This window comes from Myotis nattereri (genome assembly GCF_964212035.1).
Source record: "Myotis nattereri genome assembly, chromosome: 2".
Classification (NCBI taxonomy): domain Eukaryota; kingdom Metazoa; phylum Chordata; class Mammalia; order Chiroptera; family Vespertilionidae; genus Myotis; species Myotis nattereri.
In genome coordinates this window covers 116,296,442-116,317,509 of record NC_138076.1, presented here as the reverse complement: position 1 = coordinate 116,317,509, position 21,068 = coordinate 116,296,442, and the positions used below count along the sequence as shown (strand labels likewise).

Below are 21,068 nucleotides of genomic sequence, written 5' to 3'. Positions count from 1 at the left end.
GAAGCCCAATGCACGAAATCTGTGCATGGGTAGAGTCCCTAGGCCTGGCCGGTGATCAGGGCCATCTGTGGGGCGACCAGCAGGGTGATCGATGGGGGGACCCCCGCTGTCACCTGCCTTGGCTGGACTGGCGCCACCTGCTTGCCGGCCCTGCCTCCTGCCATCACCAGTCACCTCCCTCTGTAGGGCGATTGGCGGGGTGATGCAGGGGAGGCCGCTGGCACCCTCCTTGGCTGGCCTGGGGCCTGCAGGCTGAGGGCAGCTCCGGTGTTGAGTGTCTGCCCCCTGGCGGTCAGTGCACATCATAGCGACCGGTCTTTCCAACATTTGGTCAATTTGCATATCAGGCTTTTATTATATAGGATTATTATTGCTACTAACAACAGGTGTATAGGTGACAGGTGATATTAAGAAAGAAGCCCAGAGTCTGGGATAAGGACCAGAGTGGGAAATGTGTTTGAATAGTTGGTTTGTTTTGCTTTTTGCTTGGCTGTGCAGTGTGATGTTTCAGTGCATAGTGGTTTTTGTTGGTTGGTGGGTGGGTGGGTGGGTGGGTTTTTAGTGTATAGGTTAATATGTCTTTCTGGGGAAAGGTGCTTTTCCCCCCAGAGTGAGTTGATATATCTCTGTGTAATGATTTAAATATCCCTTTTCAAAGGACTGAAGGGAAGAAGATGATGGGAACGGCAACTTCATATATCAAAGAAAATAGGGAAGGTGTGAATACACCCTTTATCAACTTTGCTAGTAAATCCCCACATCCCTCTGTTTGGAATGGATTTATTAAGTCAGAGAATGTGAGAGTGGGAAGAAAATATTGAAGGTAGCACCTTCTCATTGTTAGAGAGATGGGACTGTGGAAGGGATCATCCAAGGTCACAGCACCCAAGGTCACAGGAGTGCTGGGCAGTTTCCTGTGGGGAGTGCAGTGAAAGGACGGCAGTGGGCGCTAGGCATTCATTCCACCCTTTATCACATGATCATTGTAGGAAAAGGGGGAACACAAAATTGTTTTAATTGCCTGGAATCCTGCCACTTCGAGATGATCATTGTTTGAATTTTTGCGTGTAATAATTTTCCAGACTTTCAGAGTTATATTAATACTTATATCAAAACTTACATTTTGCTAAAACTGGAGCACACTAAGCATGATGCTTTGTAACCTTTGTGTGTGTACCAGCACAACGGGAACACTTCCATGTCAATTAGTATCCACCTACAACATAATTCTTTTTTTTTATTTTAGTTTTATTGCTTAAAGTATTACAAAGGGTATTACATATGTCTCCTTTTTTTCCCCACCCTTGACAATCCCCTGGCCTCCCCTACCCCCCAGTGTTTTATGTCCATTGGTTATGCTTATATGCATGCATATAAGTCCTTCAGTTGATCTCTAACCCCCCTCCCTCTTACCCCCCAACCCTCCCCGGCCTTCCCGCTGCAGTTTGACAGTCTGTTTGAGGCTGCTCTGCCTCTGTATCTATTATTGTTCATAAGTTTATAATGGTCTTTATAATCCATGAATGAGTGGGATCATGTGGTATTTTTCCTTCATTGACTGGCTTATTTCACTTAGCATAATGCTCTCCAGTTCCATCCATGCCATTGCAAATACAACACAATTCTTAACAAATACATAACTGTTCTGTTGAGTGGCTGTGTCTTTATTATTTTAATCAAATCCTTATCGACAGATATAAGCACTTTTTAAATGTTAAACTCATAAATGACTGTACTAAACCTTCCTGTTCATACATCTTTTACGTAAGTGGCATGTACCTGCCAGTCAGTGTGGCATTTTGTAGGAATGCAGTGCATCGGTGTAGGCTGGGTTTGAACTCTGGCTCCAGAACTTACTGTCTCTACACAAAGTCATGACTTTTCTAGGCCCCAACTTCCCCATCTCCAAGTGGAAGCATCATAGTATTAATCTCCCAGGGGTGTTGGGAGGATAAATGTGGCTATAAAAGGAAAGAAACTTGTTAGTGCCAAGCACATAGCAAACTCTAAATAAATATTAACTACTACAATATAATTAGTATTGCAACCCCTGAAGAAAATTGGCTCCTCAAAATAACTTCCATGGTTTTCTCTTACTCTTTGAACCAGAGTTACCAGAGTTTCATAAAGAAGCTTTAGGTGCTACACTTCAGTAGCTAGAAGATATTTCCTTTTTCATTGAACTATGTTCTGGTTATAATACTTAATGTCAGTCAAAAAAGAAGTATTTGATTCTACACCCTCATTGAAGACTCTGGAATAACCTTGAATGGACCGAGACATTTGTAAAAATGCTCAAAGCAGAGCCTCTGGTTCTCCAGTGCCTTCAAACTAATCTCTGCTTTTTTTTTTTTTTTTCTTATGTTCATGGGCTTCCACTATTTCACAGTCCTTATAGCTGGAACACAGACAGAAGCAGAAGCCATTTTATCCAAAACTTTGTTTTAATCTAGACAGATATCCACAAGCCACACTGGACAGATTTCAGGTTCATAGTCCCATCAGAAGCTTTGGAGACCAATGCCCATTCCTATCTAGGGGTAACCCAATTTTGTGTCACCAATGTTTCTCCAAGGGGTGTCGAAAAATAGGAACTTTCCACCCTCTTTGAAAAGCTGGTTGGAAGAGTCCAGTCGTGGAGAATCCATCACAGAGGTCAGAGGTCAGTGACCAAAGTTCAAAGTGACCAGAACTTCCCAGAGCTGTGAATACCAGTTTCTCCATGCTTCTGGCAGCCCCTCCTCTGCTCCATGGACACCACAGACAGGACATCCCAAGGACTGATGTGGTGGAGCTCTGGTTGAATCTGAACACCAAACACTGGGTGGTCCCTGGTCTATAAGGGATACACAGAACGACCTAATGTGTCTTTTCCATAGTGTGCCACCCTTCCTTTCGGTGGTGACCAGTGACATCCTATATAATAAAAGGCTAATATGCAAATCGACTAAACAGCAGAATGACCAGTTACTATGATACACTCTGACCACCAGGAAGAGCACTGCTCAGCCAGAAGCCAGGCTCACAGCTAGCAAGTGCAGTGGCGGTGGCGGGAGCCTCTCCTGCCTCCATGGCAGTCGGACATCTGCTAAAGGGCTCCCAGACTGCGAGAGGGCACAGGCCAGGCTGAGGGACCCCCAAGTGCACAAATTTCATGCACTGGGCCTCTACTTGGACTATAATGTCTCAGAGTGTTGTGGTGTCTTGTCAACTTAGCTAAGCTAGTTTTGTTTCCCAAGATTTTCTACCCTGTAAGGTTCTGAGTTAGAGTTGGACACGGGAAAACCGTGCACAGGATTAGAGAGGTGAAAGTAAAGCCACGGCAAATATGCTCTGAAGGTTGGTGTAGGACAGGTGCCATGCTGCGTGCACACGCTGGTATTGTGGGCTAGCAGGCCTTGCTGGTGTGGGGCAGCACTGGGGCCTAGTCACTCCATCTCCGCCAGGCCTCCCCCTAGAAGGTCTCCATATCCTGGACCAGGTATGTGTGCAGCTCCATGCCAGCAGGCACCAGCTCCTTTTCAAATTAATCCTGCCGTCCAGTTTATCCTGCTATCTCCAACTTCACATTCAACTTTTCTTCCCATCTGTTGGTCCTACGGTAGATATCAGGCTCAGCCCCACAGCTTCTGTTTCTACTTTGTTTGTTAAATTATTTTATTAATTAGATTTCACATATAAGTGAGATCATATAGTATTTGTCTTTCTCTGATTTATTTCACTTAGCATGATAATCTCCAGGTTCATCCATGCTGTTGCAAAAGGTAAGATTTCCTTCTTTTTTTATATATATATTTTATTGATTTTTTACAGAGAGGAAGGGAGAGAGATAGAGAGTTAGAAACATCGATGAGAGAGAAACATCGATCAGCTGCCTCCTGCACATCTCCCACTGGGGATATGCCTGCAACCCAGGTACATGCCCTTGACCGGAATCGAACCTGGGACCTTTCAGTCCGCAGGTCGACGCTCCATCCACTGAGCCAAACCGGTTTCGGCAATTTCCTTCTTTTTTATGGCCACATAGTATTCCATTGTGTAAATGTACCAGAGCTTTTTTATCCACTCATCTACTAGTGGGTACTTGGCCTGTTTCCAGATCCAGGCTATCCTGTATAATAAAAGCCTAATATGCTAAATGTCCAGTCAACCAGTTGGCTGTTCAACCAATCAAAGTATAATATGCTAATGATATGCTATGGCAGCTCAACCACTCGCTATGACATGCACGGACCACTAGGGGCCAGACAGTTGACCAGTCTACCAGTTCTATGACATGCAATGATCACCAGGGGGCAGAGCTCTGACTGGTAGGTTAGCTTGTTCCTGGGGTTTGGCCAATTGGGACTGAGCAAGACAGGCCAGACATGCCCTGGAGCCCTCCCGCAGTCCCTCTCCAGCTGGCCAACCTCCCCCATCCCTCCCTGGCTCCAATCATGCACTGGTGGGGTCCCTCGGCCTGGCCTGAACCCTCTCACAACCCAGGACCCCTCAGGGAATGTCGGAGAGCCAGTTTCGGCCCAATCCTGCAGGGCAAGCTGAGGGACCGCACTGGTGCACGAATTCGTGCACCAAGCCTCTAGTTGTAAATAATGCTGCAATAAACATAGGGATACATATATTCTTTCCCAAAATAGTGTTTCAGATTTCTTCAGATATATTCTCAGAAATGGGATCGCTGGGTTAAAAGGCAGTTCCGTTATTAATTTTTTTAGGAAACTCCATACTGTTTTCCATAGTGGCTGCACCAGCCTGCATTTCCACCAGCAGTGCATGAGGGCTCCCTTTTCTCCACATCCTCACCAGCACTTGTTTGTTGATTTATTGATGACAGCCATTCTGACAGGTGTAAGGTGATAGCTCATTGTAATTTTAATTTGCATCTCTCTGATTATTAGTGACATTGAGCATCATTATATGTCTATTGGCCATCTGAATGTCCTCTTTGAAGAAGTATCTATTCAGATCTTTTGTGCATTTTTAAATTGGGTTCTTTGTCTTCTTGGTGTTGAGTTGTATAATTTCTTTATATATTTTGGAAATTAACCCTTTATCAGGTGTATCATTGGTGAGTATGTTCTCCCATTCAATGGATTCCCTTCTCATTTTGTTGATGCTTTCTTTTGCTTTGCAAAAGCTTTTTAGTTTGATGTAGTCCCATTTGTTTATTTTTTCCTTTTTATCCTTAACTGAGGAGATGTATCGGCAAAAATATAGCTATGAGAGATGTCTGAGATTTTACCGCTGTTTTCTTCTTAGATTTTTATGGTTTTGTGACTTATATTTAGGTATTCTATCCATTTTGAGTTTATTCTTGTGTATGGTGTAAGTTGGTGGTCTGTTTTCATTTTTTTTTTTTTTTGCATGTATCATTTTCTCAACACCATTTATTGAAGAGACTGTCTTGACTCCATTATATGTTCTTGACTCTTTGTCAAATATTAATTGACCATAAAGGTGTGGCTTTAGTTCTGGGCTCCCTGCTCTGTGTTCCTTTGATCTATATGCCTGTACTTATGCCAGTACCAGGTCCTTTTTATTACAATGATATCAGTAGTGTGATACCTTCAACTTTGTTCTTCTTCCTCAAGATTGCTGAGGCTATTCAGGGTCATTTGCGGTTCCACATAAAATTTCAGAATATTTGTTCTAGATCTGTGAAATATGCCATAGGTATTTTAATAAGAATTGTATTGAGTCTATAGATTGCTTTGGGTAGTATGGACATTTTTTGAATGTTTGATAAAATTAATCTGTGACGTTTTGTCAATTTGGTCTATCTTTTCAACGAACCAGCTCTTGGTCTCATTGACATTTTTTATTTTTTGTTTGTTTATTTTAGTTTCTATGTCATTTATTTCTGCTCCAATCTTTATTTTTCCCTTCCTTCTACTTACTCTGGGCTTTGTTCATTGTTCTTTTTTAAAATATATATATATATATATATATATATATATATATATATATATATATATATTTCTTTATTGATTTCAGAGAGGAAGGGAGAAGGAGAGAGAGATAAAAACATCAATGATGAGAGAGAATCATTGATTGGCTGCCTCCTGCACTCCCCCCACTGGGGATCAAGCCTGCAACCCAGGCATGTGCCCTTGGCCGGAATCGAACCTGGGACCCTTCAATCCGCAGCCTTACGCTCTATCCACTGAGCCAAGCCGGCCAGGGCTGTTCATTGTTCTTTATCTATTTCTATTGGGTGTAAGGTGATTTTTTGAAATGTTTCTTGCTTCTTGAGGTAGGCCTATAATGCTATGAATTTTCCTCTCAGGACTGCTTTCACTGTGCCCCATAGATTTGTGTTGTTGTGTGTTCATTTTCATTTGTTTCCAGGTAGCTTTTGATTTCTTCTTTATCTCATTGTTAACCCATTCATTGTTTAATAACATATTATTTAGCCTCCATGAGTTTGAGTGTTTCTCAGTTTCTTTCTTGTGATTGATTTCTACTTTCATAGAATTATGGTCAGAAAAGATGCTTGATATTATTTCAATCTTCTTAAATTTACTGTTTTGTGCCCTAACATATGGTGTATCCTAGAAAATGTTCTATGTACACTTGAAAAGAATGTATAGTCTGCTACTTTGGGGTGAAATGCTTTGAAGATATCAATTAAATAAATCTGATCTAGTGTATCATATAAGCCCACTGTTTCCTTGTTGATTTTCTGTCTGGAAGATCTACCCATTGATGTCAATGAGGTGTTAAAACCCATGATTGTATTACTGTAGATCTCTCCCTTTATGTCCATCAAGATTTGCTTTATATATTTAGGTGCTCCTATGTTAGGTACATAAATCTTTACAAGGGTTATATGCTCTTGTTGGATTGCTCCCTTATGATATGTAGTGTACTTCTTTGTTTCTTACTACAACCTTTGCTTTCAAGTCTATTTTGTCTGATATGCGTATTGCTACCCCAGTATTTTGGGGGGTTTCAATTTGCATGCAATATGTCTTCCCATCCCTTCACTTTCAGTCTGTGTGAATCTTTTGTTCTGAGGTGGGTCTCTTATAGATAGCATGTATATGGGTCTTGTTTTCTTATCCATTCAACTACCCTATGTCTTTTGATTCAGCCATTTACATTTAAAATTGTAATTGATAGGTATTTTTTTATTGCCATTTTATTCTTTTTTAAATCTTTATTGTTGAAAGTATTACATATGTCTCCTTCCCCCCCCCCCCCCACTTATCCCCTTCAGCCCACCCCTCCCCCTCACTCTAGTTTTTCACTACCTAATTGTCCATGTCCACAGTGTATGCATATATGCATACCAAGTCTATGGTTGATTACCTCCTACCCACCCATCCTCCTCCACCTTCCCTCTGAGATTCCACATTCTGTTCCATGCTTCCATGTCTCTGGATCCTCTCTGTACATCAGTTTATTTTGTTAATTAGATTCCACATATGAGTGAGATCATGTGATACTTGACTTTCTCTGACTGACTTATTTCACTTAGCATGATACTCTCCAGGTCCCTCCATGCTGTCTCAATGGGTAAGAGATGGTTCTTTTTTACTGCTACATAGTATTCCATGGTATAAATGTACTAGAGCATTTTTATCCACTCATCTACTGATGGGCACTTGGGCTACTTCCAGATCTTATCTATTGTAAATTATGCTGCTATGAACATAGGGGTGCAGACATTCTTTCTGTTTGGTGTTTCGGGACTTTTTACGCTATATTCCTAGAAGTGGGATCACTGGGTAAAATGGCAGTTCCATATTTAATTTTTTGAGGAAACTCCATATTGTTTTCCACAATGGTTGCACCAGTCTGCATTCCCACCAGCAGTGAACTAGGGTTCCCTATCCTCCACATCCTCACCAACACTTGTCATTTGTTGATTTATTGATGGTAGCCATTCTGACAGGTGTGAAGTGATACCTTATTATCATTTTAATTTGCATCTCTCTGATGATCAGTGACTTTGAGCATTGTTTCATGTGTCTCTTGGTCATCTGTATGTCCACTTTGGAGAAATGTCTATTTAGGTCCTTTGCCATTTTTAATTGGATTGTTTGTCTTCCTTTTGTAAAGTATGAGTTCCTTACATATTTTGGATATTAACCCTTTATCATATGTATCATTGCCAAATATGCTTTCCCATGCAGTGGGCTCCCTTTTCATTTTGTTGATGGTTTCTTTTGCTGTGCAGAAGCTTTTTATTTTGATGTAGTCCCATTTGTTTATTTTCTCCTTAGTTTCCTTAGCCGATGTATAAGCAAACATATTGGTATGAGAGATGTCAGAGATTTTTTAAAATATATTTTTTATTGATTTTTTACAGAGAGGAAGGGAGAGGGATAGAGAGTTCGAAACATCAATGAGAGAGAAACATCCATCAGCTGCCTCTTGCACACCTCCTTCTGGGGATATGCCCACAACCAAGGTACATGACCTTGACCGGAATCGAACCTGGGACCCTTCAGTCCGCAGGCCAATGCTTTATCCACTGAGCCAAACTGGTTAGGGCAGATGTTAGAGATTTTGCTGCCTATGCATATTTGTGGTTCCACATCTCACATTTTTTAAAATCTGAATTCTGACTACTTGCATTTCTTTTATATGAACTGCCTGCTTGAATACTTTATTATTTTTAATATTTTTATTGATTTCAGAGAGTAATGGAGAGGGAGAGAGAGAGAGAAACATCAATGATCAGAGAGAATCACTGAACATCTGCCTTGCCCCACACTGGGGATCCAGCCTGCAACCCAGGCATGTGTCCTGACCGGGAATCCAACTGTGAACTCCTGGTTCCTAGGTCAATGCTCAACCACTGAGCCACACCAGCTGAGCTCCACATCTTATATTTAAGTCTTTTTATCCATTTTGACTTTATTCTTGCATATGGTGTAAGTTGGTGGTCTAGGTTCATTTTTTTTTTTGCATGTATCTGCCCAATTTTCCGACCACCATTTATTGAAGAGACTATCTTGACTCCATTATATGCTCTTGCCTCCTTTGTCAAATATTAATTGAGTGTAATGGCTTGGGAGGATGTGGGGGGGACTCTATTCTGATTCATTGATCTATATGCCTGTTCTTGTGCCAGTACAAAGCTGTTTTGATTACGGTAGCTTTGTAGTATAATTTGATATCTGGTATTGTGATCCCTACAACTTTGTTCTTCTTTCTCAAGATTGCTGCAGTTATTCAGGGTCTTTTTTTGGTTCCATATAAATTTTTGGAGTATTTGTTCTTGATCTGTGAAATATGCTGTTGGTATTTTAAGAGGGATTGCATTGAATCTTTAGATTAACTTGGGTAATATAGACATTTTAAAAATGTTGATTCTACCAATCCATAAACACAGTATATTCTTCTACTTTTTTATACCTTTTTCTATCTCTTTTTTCAACATCCTGCTGTTTTCTGAGTACAGATCTTTTACCTCCTTGGTTAAGTTTATTCCTAAGTATCTTGATTTTTTTTGTTGCAATGGTAAATGAGATTGTTTGTTTAGTTCTCTTTCTGAAAATTCATTATTGGTGCATAAAAAAGCCATTGATTTTTAGGTGTTGATTTTGTATTCTGCTACATTGCCAAATTCATTTATTAAATCTAGTAGTTTTCTGGTGGAGTGTTTAGGGTTTTCTGTGTACAATATCATGTCATCTGTGAATAATGAGAGTTTTACTACCTCATTTCCAATTTGGATGCCTTTTATTTCTTCTTCTTGTCTGATCGCTGTGGCTAGGACTTCCAGTACTATGTTGAATAAGAGTGGTGAAAAGCAACATCCCTGTCTTGTTCCTGTTCTTAGGGGAAATGGTTTTAGTTTTTGCCCATTGAGTATGATGTTCGCTGTAGGTTTGTCATAAATGGTCTTTATTATGTTGAGGTATGATCCTTCTATTCCCACTTTGCTGAAAGTTTTTATCAAAAATGGGTGTTGGATTTTGTCGAATGCTTTTTCTACATCTATTGATCTAATCATGTGATTTTTGTCTTTCAGTTTGTTTATATGATGTATGATGTTTATTGATTTGTGAATATTGTACCAGCCTTACATCCCTGGAATAAATCCCACTTAGTCATGCTGTATGATCTTTTTAATATATTGCTGGATCTGATTTGCTAATATTTTGTTAAGGATTTTAGCATCTATGATCATCAGGGATATTGGCCTGCAATTCTTTCTTTTTAGTATCTTTATCTAGTTTTGAAATCTGGATAATGCTGGCCTCATAAAAAGAGCTTGGAAGTGTTCCTTCCTCTTGGATTTTTTGGAATAGTTTGAGGAGTATAGGTGTTAGTTCTTCTTCGAATGTTTGGTAAAACTCCTCTGTGAAGTCATCTGACTAGGGCTTTTGTTTGCTGGTAGTTTTTTGATTACTGCTTCTATTTCATCAGGCCTATTCAGGTTTTCTGATTCTTCCTGATTGAGTTTTGGAAGATTGTATTTTTCTAGAAATTTGTCTATTTCATCCATATTGTCCAGCTTGTTGGCATATAGTTGTTCACAGTATTTTCTTACAATCCTTTGTATTCCTGTGGTGTCAGTTGTTATTTCACTGCTTTTGTTTCAGATTTTATTTATTTGTGTTCCCTCTTTTGGTTTCTTGATGAGTGTGGCTAATGATTCATCAATCTTGTTTATCTTTTCAAAGAACCAACTCTTCGTTTCATTGATCTTGTGTGTGTGTGTAGTTTTTGTTTTGTTTGTGTGTTTGTTTGTTTGTCTCTATGTCATTTATATCTGCTGTAATCTTTATTATTTCCTTCCTTCTTCTTACTCTGGGCTTTTCATGTTGTTTTCTTTCTAATTCTTTAAGCTGTAGGTTAAATAGTTTATTATTAATTTGTCTTGTTTCTTGAGATATGCCTGTAGCACTATGAACTTTCCTCTCATGACTGCTTTTGCTGTATCCCAGAGACAAAATCCAACACCCATTTTTGATAAAAACTTTCAGCAAAGTGGGAATAGAAGGATCATACCTCAACATAATAAAGACCATTTATGACAAACCTACAGCGAACATCATACTCAATGGGCAAAAACTAAAACCATTTCCCCTAAGAACAGGAACAAGACAGGGATGTTGCTTTTCACCACTCTTATTCAACATAGTACTGGAAGTACCAACCAACAGCAATCAGTCCAGAAGAAAAAATAAAAGGCATACAAACTGGAAATGAAGTAGTAAAACTTTCATTATTTGCAGATGACATGATATTGTGCATAGAAAACCCTAAAGACTCCACCACAAAACTACTAGATTTAGTAAATGAATTAGGAAATGTAGCAGGATACAAAAATGTGACCCAGAAATTGATGGCATTTTTATGTACCAATAATGAATAAAGTTAACCAAAGAAATAAAAGATCTGTACTCAGAATACTACGGGTTATTGAAAAAAGAGATAGAAAAAGATATAAACAAGTGGAAGAATAGACCATGTTCATGAATTGGTAGAACAACATCATTAAAAGGTCCCTATTACCCAAAGCAATCTACAGATTCAATGCAATCCCTATTAAAATACCGATGGCATATTTTGATCTAGAAGAAACACTCCAAAAGTTTATATGAAACCACAAAAGACCCAGAATAGCCACAGAAATCTTGAGAAAGGAGAACAAAGTTGTAGGGATCACAATACCAGATACCAAGTTACACTTCAAAGCCACCGTAATCAAAACAGCCTTGTACTTGCACAAGAACAGGCATATAGATCAATGAATCAGAATAGAGTCCCCCCCAAATCCTCCCAAGCCATTACACTCAATTAATATTTGACAAAGGAGGCAAGAGCATACAATGGAGTCAAGATAGTCTCTTCAATAAATGGTGTTCAGAAAATTGAACAGATACATGCAAAAAAAATGAAATTAGACCAGCAACTTACACCCTACATAATAATAAACTCAAAATGGGTAAAATACTTAAATGTAAGATGTGGAACCATAAAAATTCTAGAAGAAACCATAGGCAACAAAATCTCAGACATTTCTCATAGCAATATGTTTGCTTATATATCTCCTACGGCTAAGGAAACTAAGAAGAAAATAAACAAATGGGACTACATCAAAATAAAAAGCTTCTGCACAGCAAAAGAAACCATCAACAAAATGAAAAGGGAGCCCACTGCGTGGGAGAGCATATTTGGCAATGATACATATGATAAAGGGTTAATATCCAAAAGGATGTCAAACAGTCCAATTAAAAAATGGGCAAAGGGCCGAAACCGGTTTGGCTCAGTGGATAGAGCGTCGGCCTGCGGACTGAGGGGTCCCAGGTTCGATTCCGGTCAAGGGCATGTACCTGGGTTGCGGGCACATCCCCAGTAGGAGATGTGCAGGAGGCAGCTGATCGATGTTTCTCTCTCATCGATGTTTCTAACTCTCTATCTCTCTCCCTTTCTCTCTGTAAAAAATCAATAAAATATATTTTTTAAAAAAAATGGGCAAAGGACCTAAATAGACACTTCTCCAAAGTGGACATAGAGATGGCCAAGAGACACATGCTCAAAATCACTGATCATCAGAGAGATGCAAATTAAAACAACAATGTGTCATCACCTCACATCTGTCAGAATTGCTACCATCAATAAATCAACAAATGACAAGTGCTGATGAGGATATGGAGCATAGGGAACCCTAGTTCACTGCTGGTGGGAATGAAGACTGGTGCAGCCACTATGGAAAATAGCATGAGTTTCCTCAAAAAATTAAATATGGAACTGCCATTTTACCCAGTGATCCCACTTCTAGGAATGTATCTTAAGAGAGCCAAAACACCAATCAGAAAGAATGTCTGCACCCTATGTTCATAGCAGCATAATTTAAATAGCTAAGATATGGAAGCAGCCCAAATGCTCATCTATTTTCTGGATTTAAAAACTCTGGTACATTTATACCATGGAATACTACGCAGCAGTAAAAATGAAGGATCTCTTACCACTTGAGACAACATGGGGGACTTGGAGAGGTGATGGAAATGTTCTGAATGTTCATTGTGATAATGGTTTCCTGGGAAACAAAAGCAAATACACTGGTAAATGAGTGAGACTACATCAAACTAAAAATCTTCTGCATTTAGTATGATGGGTGATTTTCATTGTATCCTGGACATGTGGAGTATTATGGTATGTGACTCTAGATCTTATTAAATCGCTATTTCAGCGGGCCTACATTGATATCAGAGAAGAGGATAAAAAAAGGAACCTTCCACTATTTAGTCCCAGCACCTGGAAAGCTGGCGGCTGGGCACTGAAAATCCTCCACAGCAGCAGCCTCATCCACTGCAGAAAGAACCAAAGAGCAGTCAAAGGGGGCCTCTGCCTCACTTCTGCCCTCGATGCCATCTGCAAGCATGTGTGGAATGTAACCTGATTCATATTCAGCTACAGCGGAGTGTGAAGAATAGGGTTTCCAGGCTCTGTGGTCAGAAAGGCAACACTAGAAGGAGATGGAACTTGATGGCAAGTGCCAATGAAGCATCCAACGTAAGCATTTCCCAATTCTTGAATATTCTAGGAACCTCAAAATTTGAAAATGGCTATGCAGTCCTGAGGAGCACTATTTGTAGTAGAATTAAGGGAGACCAATGTTGTGCTTTTAATTTCTTTTGAAATTCTATTTGTGTTTTGTTAAATTCTTAAATATTGTCATCTGCCTCCCCCAATGCTAAATCTGACTGCTATGGACACTTCTGAGATCTCAGCCTCTATTGTGCAGGCATGTGAATGTTTTCCAGGGAGGTTTTTACAAACCAGCTTCTCTAAGGAGCACAAGAACCCAAAAGGTTGAGACACTGTGGGAAGAGAGGTGGGGTCCAATCATGACCACCCTCAGCCCAAGTGGAGAGGAAACGGAGTCCCCGGGACAGAGTGGCAGCTGTGAAGACAGAAATCCCCCAAGTGCCTCATTCTGCTGAGAGACACCGGCCCCCTCTGTCCCAAGTTCCCTTTTGGGATCCCTTTTAAGCATTTTTACGTGAAATGTATTGGGGTGACATTGGTTAAAGGGTCCTGTTTTTATTGATCCGGAAAAGCTGTTTTTGGTTGTGCATCATAGTCACCTGTGGAATTTGTTAACATACAGAATTCCACTCCCAACCTTACATTTTTTAAGAGACAAACCAGTTTGACCAGAGATTTGAATTTTTACCAACTTAAGGGGTGAATCAGATACAGCATCAAGTTTGGGAACCAAGGTGCTGAGAACTCTGTTCTTTTTTGTTCCAGACCCTAGTTTTCTTCCCTGGTGCTCCCTGCCCCGTGCTGGTTGGGCCCCCGAGAACAGGACAGTCAGGGCACACACTCAGGGACAGGTGAGCACTTAGTCACTCCGTGGCCCAAGGTGCATTGCACAGTGTGTGCTTCAGGCTCTCTGTCTGGAAAAATGAGCACTATCACCTTCTACAAGGTATTGGGAAAGACTGACTCATGTCAAGAACTTTGAAATCTACAGATAAAAAGGCAATGCTGGTCCCCTCACGTAACTGTCGTCACAGGGGAAGTTCTCCCGTGAAGAAATCAGGGCCACTGCTTCTGCAGACCACCTGTAAGTGAAAAGGCCAGTCCCTTCACAGCCAACAATTATCACATAGTCATCGATTATCCCAGTTACCATCCCGGGCCATGTGCAAAAACACGTGTCTGTGTGAGGATCACATTGCAGAGTATTTCTTCATGAGATTGACTCCAAATGTTCCAACTTGGGATCTGCCCCAGGTGTGGAATCTGCTGGTTGAGTTTAATCCTATTGTCATATTCCCGTGGACCTTAAACACTCTTTATTACAACTAACAGTAGTCAGCACTCCACAGGGTGAAGGGCGTGAATGACGTCTTTGCAAAGCGGCCAAATGTCGCCACAGGGCCAGTGGCTTTTATCCTGCGCTGCTGAATTTCATATCTATCAATATTTATCAGCTGGAATATTGTCAGTTTTATAAGTGGAAATGGAATGACCATAAATCATGCTCTGGGTATGTAACCGTGGGGGACAAGGGGTGGCTCTGTTTGGAAGCTTGCCAGCCTGGTGTCTCCTTCATTCCATGTGCAAGGCTGCAGGCTTTGACCCGCCCAGACTGCTGTGGCTGCTGGAGCCCACGGTTTGTTCTGCTGGGTCCTGCACCTTAGCAGACAGGGCAGAGCCAACTCACCAGACGTAGAAGCTTGATTATTGCCTTATTTATAAGATATTTTCATATTTCTCTGTTCTTTCCACACCGTTCAGGGTCACGGTGTAGTAGCAATTTATGTTTCAGAGCCTAAAGACACCCAGGCACCCACCCCTGCCCACCATGACAATCTATGGAATGATTTCTTTAAGACCCTGTTATAAGCCTCATTTCACTAATAGGAAAAGTGAAGGTCGGAGAGGTGAAGTAATTGCTGAGTTCCCACAGCTAGTGAGCATCAGGGTCAAGATAATAAATCAAATTCAGGGTGTTTTCAAACCCTAGATCAGTGGTTCTCAACCTTGGCTGCACATTAGAATCACCAGGGAATCTTTTTTAAATCCTGATTTCTGGGCCTCATCCTCCGGAATGAGGCCTCATCCAGAATGAGGCCCAGAAATCAGGATTTTAAAAAGATTCCCAGGTGATTCGAATGTGCAGCCAAGGTTGAGAACCACTGCCTTAGAGGTTCTCAAACTTATCAAATCACCTGGACAACCTGTTTGAACATAGACCACTGGACCCCGCTCATGGTCTTCTCAGGAGGCCTGGGCTGAAGCCCAAGAATGTGCATTTCCAATAAGCTCCCAGCTGATTCGCTGGCCCAGAGACCCACTTTGAGAACCACGTGGTAGCCTGTGACACTGGTCTGGGCTACTGACTGATGGTTGTTCAGAGTTGTCCCTCAGCAAAACCAGGTTTCAGCCTCTGCTCCTCTCACCCCAACACTCTAGCCTTTCCCTTGTCCAGGCCCCTGCAGACTGTTCTCACTGTCCAGGTCCTGCCTTCTGATAGTTCTGTCACTTTCACCTCCGCCATCATCTCTTCCTGGGGGTCACTGATATAGAAACAGGAGGGAGGAACAATTCCTAACACAAGGGAGTAGGTTTGGAACGGTGATATTTCAGGCATCAGCCTGATCTTTCCCCAGGGGAGCTGGATTTTCCCACATCCCATGCATGGCACTCATCACCATTTCCTCCACACTCACACGCGATGCCTTGATATTTGAGGCTACTGTACAGATTCTCCCTAGGGCACAAGAATGTGCACGTACTTTTAAGAAGAAGGTGCAAGCAGGCGTATGTAAAAAACACACACACATGAACCAGAGAAAAGCTTCGGGTAGGTAGGGAGCTGTTGCAGCAGCTAAAAGCAATGACAAAGGAAAAGCTGGTTTGCCCACTTCAGTCACCTGCTCCTACATCAGTACAACAAGCAGAGGTGGCTTTTTATCCTTATTTTCTCTCCAATCAAGTCCTGCGTGTGTTTTCAAGTATCCTCCTTGGGAAGGACCAGCGTCAGGACTTCCCTCAATCTGTGTTCCCTTTCATTTACCCTGTCCCTTCGCCACACCCACCTGCACTTCAAAGTGACCTTTCCGCACACAGCACAGCCTCCATTCCAGCCCGTGCTGGCAGCTGGTCACGTAGGCAGGAATGTGCTGCGGTGAGCTCCTCCACCCCTGCTCCCTCCTGCAGGCAGTGGAGCGCCTCCACCCCCACCCCTGCTCCCTCCTGCAGGCCTTTGTGGAATAGAGTCCGGATTCCACTGAAGGGTTTTGAGTGAGTACATGAACAACTTTTTAGGTCTCACACAGGACAAATAGAAACACTGCAAGTTTGCCCTCAGGACAGACCTCTCTGTGCTGTAACCCTCACTGACTGAGGTACATCATTCTAAATGACCAAACACCTCTGCTTGGGCTGCACTAAACCCTAAGGCTGTTTGCAATCTGTACTTAGCTCCTCCTTACTACTCAACCCCCATCCTCCCTCCTTGATTCTCTTCCTCCCTTCATTGCTCCATTCCTTCCTTTTACAGAGTTCATGGAACATCACCACGTACCCAACTTTCAGCTGGATTTTAGGAATAGACACTCCTATTGCTCCCCCAAAACCAATGCTCCCAGAGGCCTCATTCTCTGGCCTTGGCCTAAGATCTGCACGCAGGAGAGGGAGAGAGTGGCATTTTGCCCTGGGCTTGGGATGAAGCTGTGTATGAGAGGCACATCCCAGGTGCAGGGACAACTGAGCAAACATGGCCTAAATGTTTTCTGCAAGTACACACAGAGAAGGACACAACTCATAAGCTTGATGAATGCCCACATTTGTGGACATCAAGTTAAGAACATGACCAGCACCCACAGAAGTCATTGTTTCAGCCACTTCCGCTTCCCTACACTCTACCTCTGAACGATATGAAACTTCGTATACATGGATCACAATTTATCCACTTCTGCCTCTGGCTTCTTTTGCTCCACGTGATCTTAGTGAGATCCCTTCATAGTTTTGCAGATAGCTGTATTTCATTCCTTCACCCACACTGCCATGGAGTAGTCCATTGGTTCTAGGGTACCAGGACTGAGGTAGCCATTCTACTGGTTTGTTGTTTTTTTCAATTACAGTTGACATTCAATATTATATTAGTTTCAGGTGTACATGTAGTAATTAGACATTCATATAACTTACAAAGTTATCCCCTCCATAAGTAGTATCTACCTGGCACCATACATAGTTATTACAATATTATTGACCGTAATATGCTGTACTTTACATCCCGTGACTGTTTTATAACTACCAATTTGTACATCCTAATCCCTTGCCATTTTTCACCCATCCCTTGACCCCACCCCCATCTGTCAACCATCAATTTGTTCTCTGTATTTATAAGTTTGTTTTTGTTTTGCTTGCTTATTATTTTGTTTTTTAGACTCCACATGTAAGTGAAATTGTATGGTATTTGTCTTTCTCTGTCTGGCTATTTCACTTAGCATGATACCCTCTGGGTCCATCCATTTCATTGCAAATGGCAAGATTTCATTCTTTCTTATGGCTGAGTAATATTCCATTGTATATATGTACCACATCTTCTTTAGCCATTCGCCTATCAATGGACACCAAGATTGCTTCCATATCTTGGCTATTGTAAAAAAAAAAAAAAATGCTGCAATGAACATGGAGTTCATATGTCTTTTTTAATTAGTATTTTGGATTTCTTCTGATAAATACTGAGAAGTGGGATTGCTGGGTCATATGAGAGTTCTATTTTTAAATTTTTGAGAACCTTCCATACTGTTTTCCATAGTGGCTGCACCAATTTACAATCCCACTAGCAGTGCACAAGGGTTCCCTTCTCTCCACATCCTTGCCAACTCTTGTTGTCTGCTGATTTATTGGTGATAGCAATTCTGACAGGTGTGAGGTAGCCATTCTACTGTTGATGGGGTCTTGTATAGTTTCCACTTTGGGGCTATCACAAATGGCATATCTATGTGCCATCTTGTTCATCTTTGATGAATGAGGCAAATATATCTGTTAATATGTGCCCAAGATTGGGATTGCTGGGTTATAGAATATGCATATATGTTGCTTTAGGATACTGCCAATGGATTTTTCAAAGTGGTTCTATAACTTATATTTCCGTCTCGACAACACTGGGTTTTGTCTTCCTTATTGTATCAGCCAGTTGATCAGCCAGTGGTTTTCATTTGTGTTTCTCTGAAGATAATTGATGTCTAATATCTTCTTATAAGTTTAATGGCCATTTGAATATCCTCCCTTGGTCACAGTTTTTTCCTAATTTCTTGATTCTGGGAGAACTTTGCTTTATTTTTTACTTACTTTATTTTTTGTGAACATGAGAGAAAATTAGTGTCCATTTAATATATGTCTGGCTCATATTCATGTTCATGGTCAATTGTCAGAGAAAATAATAGCTATACCAATAATTATTAGAGATAGTGTTTTTGAATGCTTACTCTGTATTATCTCATTTCATCTTCACAAAGACCCTAAGAGGTAAGATGCTATTATCCCTTTTCTATAGAAGAGTAAACAGAGGCACAGAGAGGTTCAGTAATTTCCACAGGATCACACAGCTAAGGAAGTGCCTGTGTTGGGATTTAAACCCAAGCAATCAGTCTCACTGTAGGGCTTGAAGGCCCTGCCACCCACAACACACTTGAACACACACAAGAGAGATTATGCTCCTCCACCACCTGGCTAGATGGAACTCGGAGGCTGGGACTCCTTCCAAAGGATCCCTCCCCCTATGCCACCTTGTTTTCCCTGTGCCATAAGTGTCCCCTCTGTTTCCTCTGCCCACTCACAGCTCCTTTACGGGGTGAGGCTCTTGGTTATACATTTTGATGTCATTCTTTTTTTAATTTTTTTTATTTTATTGATTTCTTACAGAGAGGAAGGGCGAGAGATACCGAGTTAGGAACATCGATGAGCGAGAAACATTGATCAGCTGCCTCCTGCACACTCCCTACTGGGTATGTGCCCACAACCAAGGTACATGCCCTTGACCGGAATCGAACCCAGGACCCTTGAGTCCGCAGGCCGACGCTCTATCCACTGAGCCAAACCGGCTAGGGCTTGATGTCATTCTTATTAAAGGAATGGAGGGAGGGAAATTGGTTGTCTCATAAAAGGTTTAATTACCACCAAAATAAAAAGGCATTTCATAATCGCCATCAAGAATCAGCATCTAGGTTAGGCGTGAGCTGAGCGAAGCTCAGTGGGCTCCGAGTTTTCCGCTTCCATCGTACAGACAGCTCTACTGCCAAGATGGTCAATGTGCCTAAAACCCGAAGGACTTTCTGTAAGAAGTGTGGAAAGCATCAGCCTCACAAAGTGACCCAGTTTAAGAAGGGCAAGGATTCCCTGTACGCCCAGGGAAAGAGGCGCTATGATAGGAAGCAGAGTGGCTACGGTGGGCAGAAAAAGCCGATTTTCCGAAAGAAAGCGAAAACCGCAAAGAAGGCTGTGCTGAGGCTTGAATGTGTGGAGCCTAACTGCAGATCAGAGAGGATGCTGGCCATTAAGAGATGCAAGCATTTTGAACTGGGAGGAGATAAGAAGAGAAAGGGCCAAGTGATCCAGTTCTAAGCTTTGGGATTCTTTTATTTTTGAGAGGAAAATGTTAAAACTGTAGAAAAATTACCTGTATGAAAATAAGTACAGTGATATTCTTATTTTTTAAAAAAAGAATCAGCATCTACACAGGAGGAAAACTGATTGAAATATTGGAAAATATTCCAATAGAAAATACAGGCCCTTAATCCCTTACCTTTGGGCTAAAACAATGGCCCAAATAATAATAATAACAATAATAATAATACTGGAGTATCTCCAATAAGCTCATAATCAGCCACCATTTGAGTAAACAGAGAGGCCTTGTATCTTGGTCTAAAGACCAACAAACTTGAACTCCACTGAAAAAAAGCAAAAAAGTACAGCCAAGAGCTATCCAGTGTCAGCATACCCAGCTCCGATGACTAATCACCTGCTACCTCTGCGAGGCGGGTTACAGGGTTATATGGAAGGTGGCCCTTAGGGGCTGGGCTTCTTGTCGCATCCTATGGGACACTGAAGGTGCCTGGAAAGCTAAGTGCTGCCAATTTGACCTCACCTTCCCTGCTCCTTCTCCCCCACTTCCAGCCTCTGAACCATGAGAGTAGCCTCATCTCTGGTCACTTATGTCCTTCCTGCTCACCCCCAAGCCCCTGCCTCTCCCACTGCTGCCAGAAGACAAAACCTAAGTAGTGACACTGAGCCTAGCACTTCCATGGCTCCCTGTCAGCAACATGAGGAAGGGACAGGGCTTCTGTGCCAACCAGGCTCCCTGCAGCTCACAGAACACCCCATTCTGTTGCACATTTCTGTGCCTGTGCCCCTCTAACTCCCCTTCCACCCGTCCTCCCCATCTTTGTCTCACCAACACATAGACTTTCTTCTCGACTCTGATGGAAGCTTCCAGTGCTGCTCCTGGCTGAGCCGAACCACCCTTGGCTCCCCAGCCCCCTGCTCTTGTCTATGTGGAACACACTTGACAACATGAGAGACCATCTGTCTGCCCCCAATTTGGTGTAGAAGCCCCAAAAGCCCACACTTTTCCTGTT

General features: G+C 41.8%; 1 protein-coding gene across 1 annotated transcript; it reads left to right on the top strand.

The window, feature by feature from the left end:
- Window positions 1-19,734: 19,734 nt before the first annotated feature.
- Window positions 19,735-20,055, top strand: LOC308514436 (large ribosomal subunit protein eL42-like; the record flags this gene model as incomplete). The annotated part of the gene is made up of 1 exon (XM_081084605.1): window positions 19,735-20,055. One exon carries the CDS (start codon window positions 19,735-19,737, stop codon window positions 20,053-20,055), a length of 321 nt encoding a protein of 106 aa, XP_080940731.1.
- Between the last annotated feature and the right edge of the window lie 1,013 nt (window positions 20,056-21,068).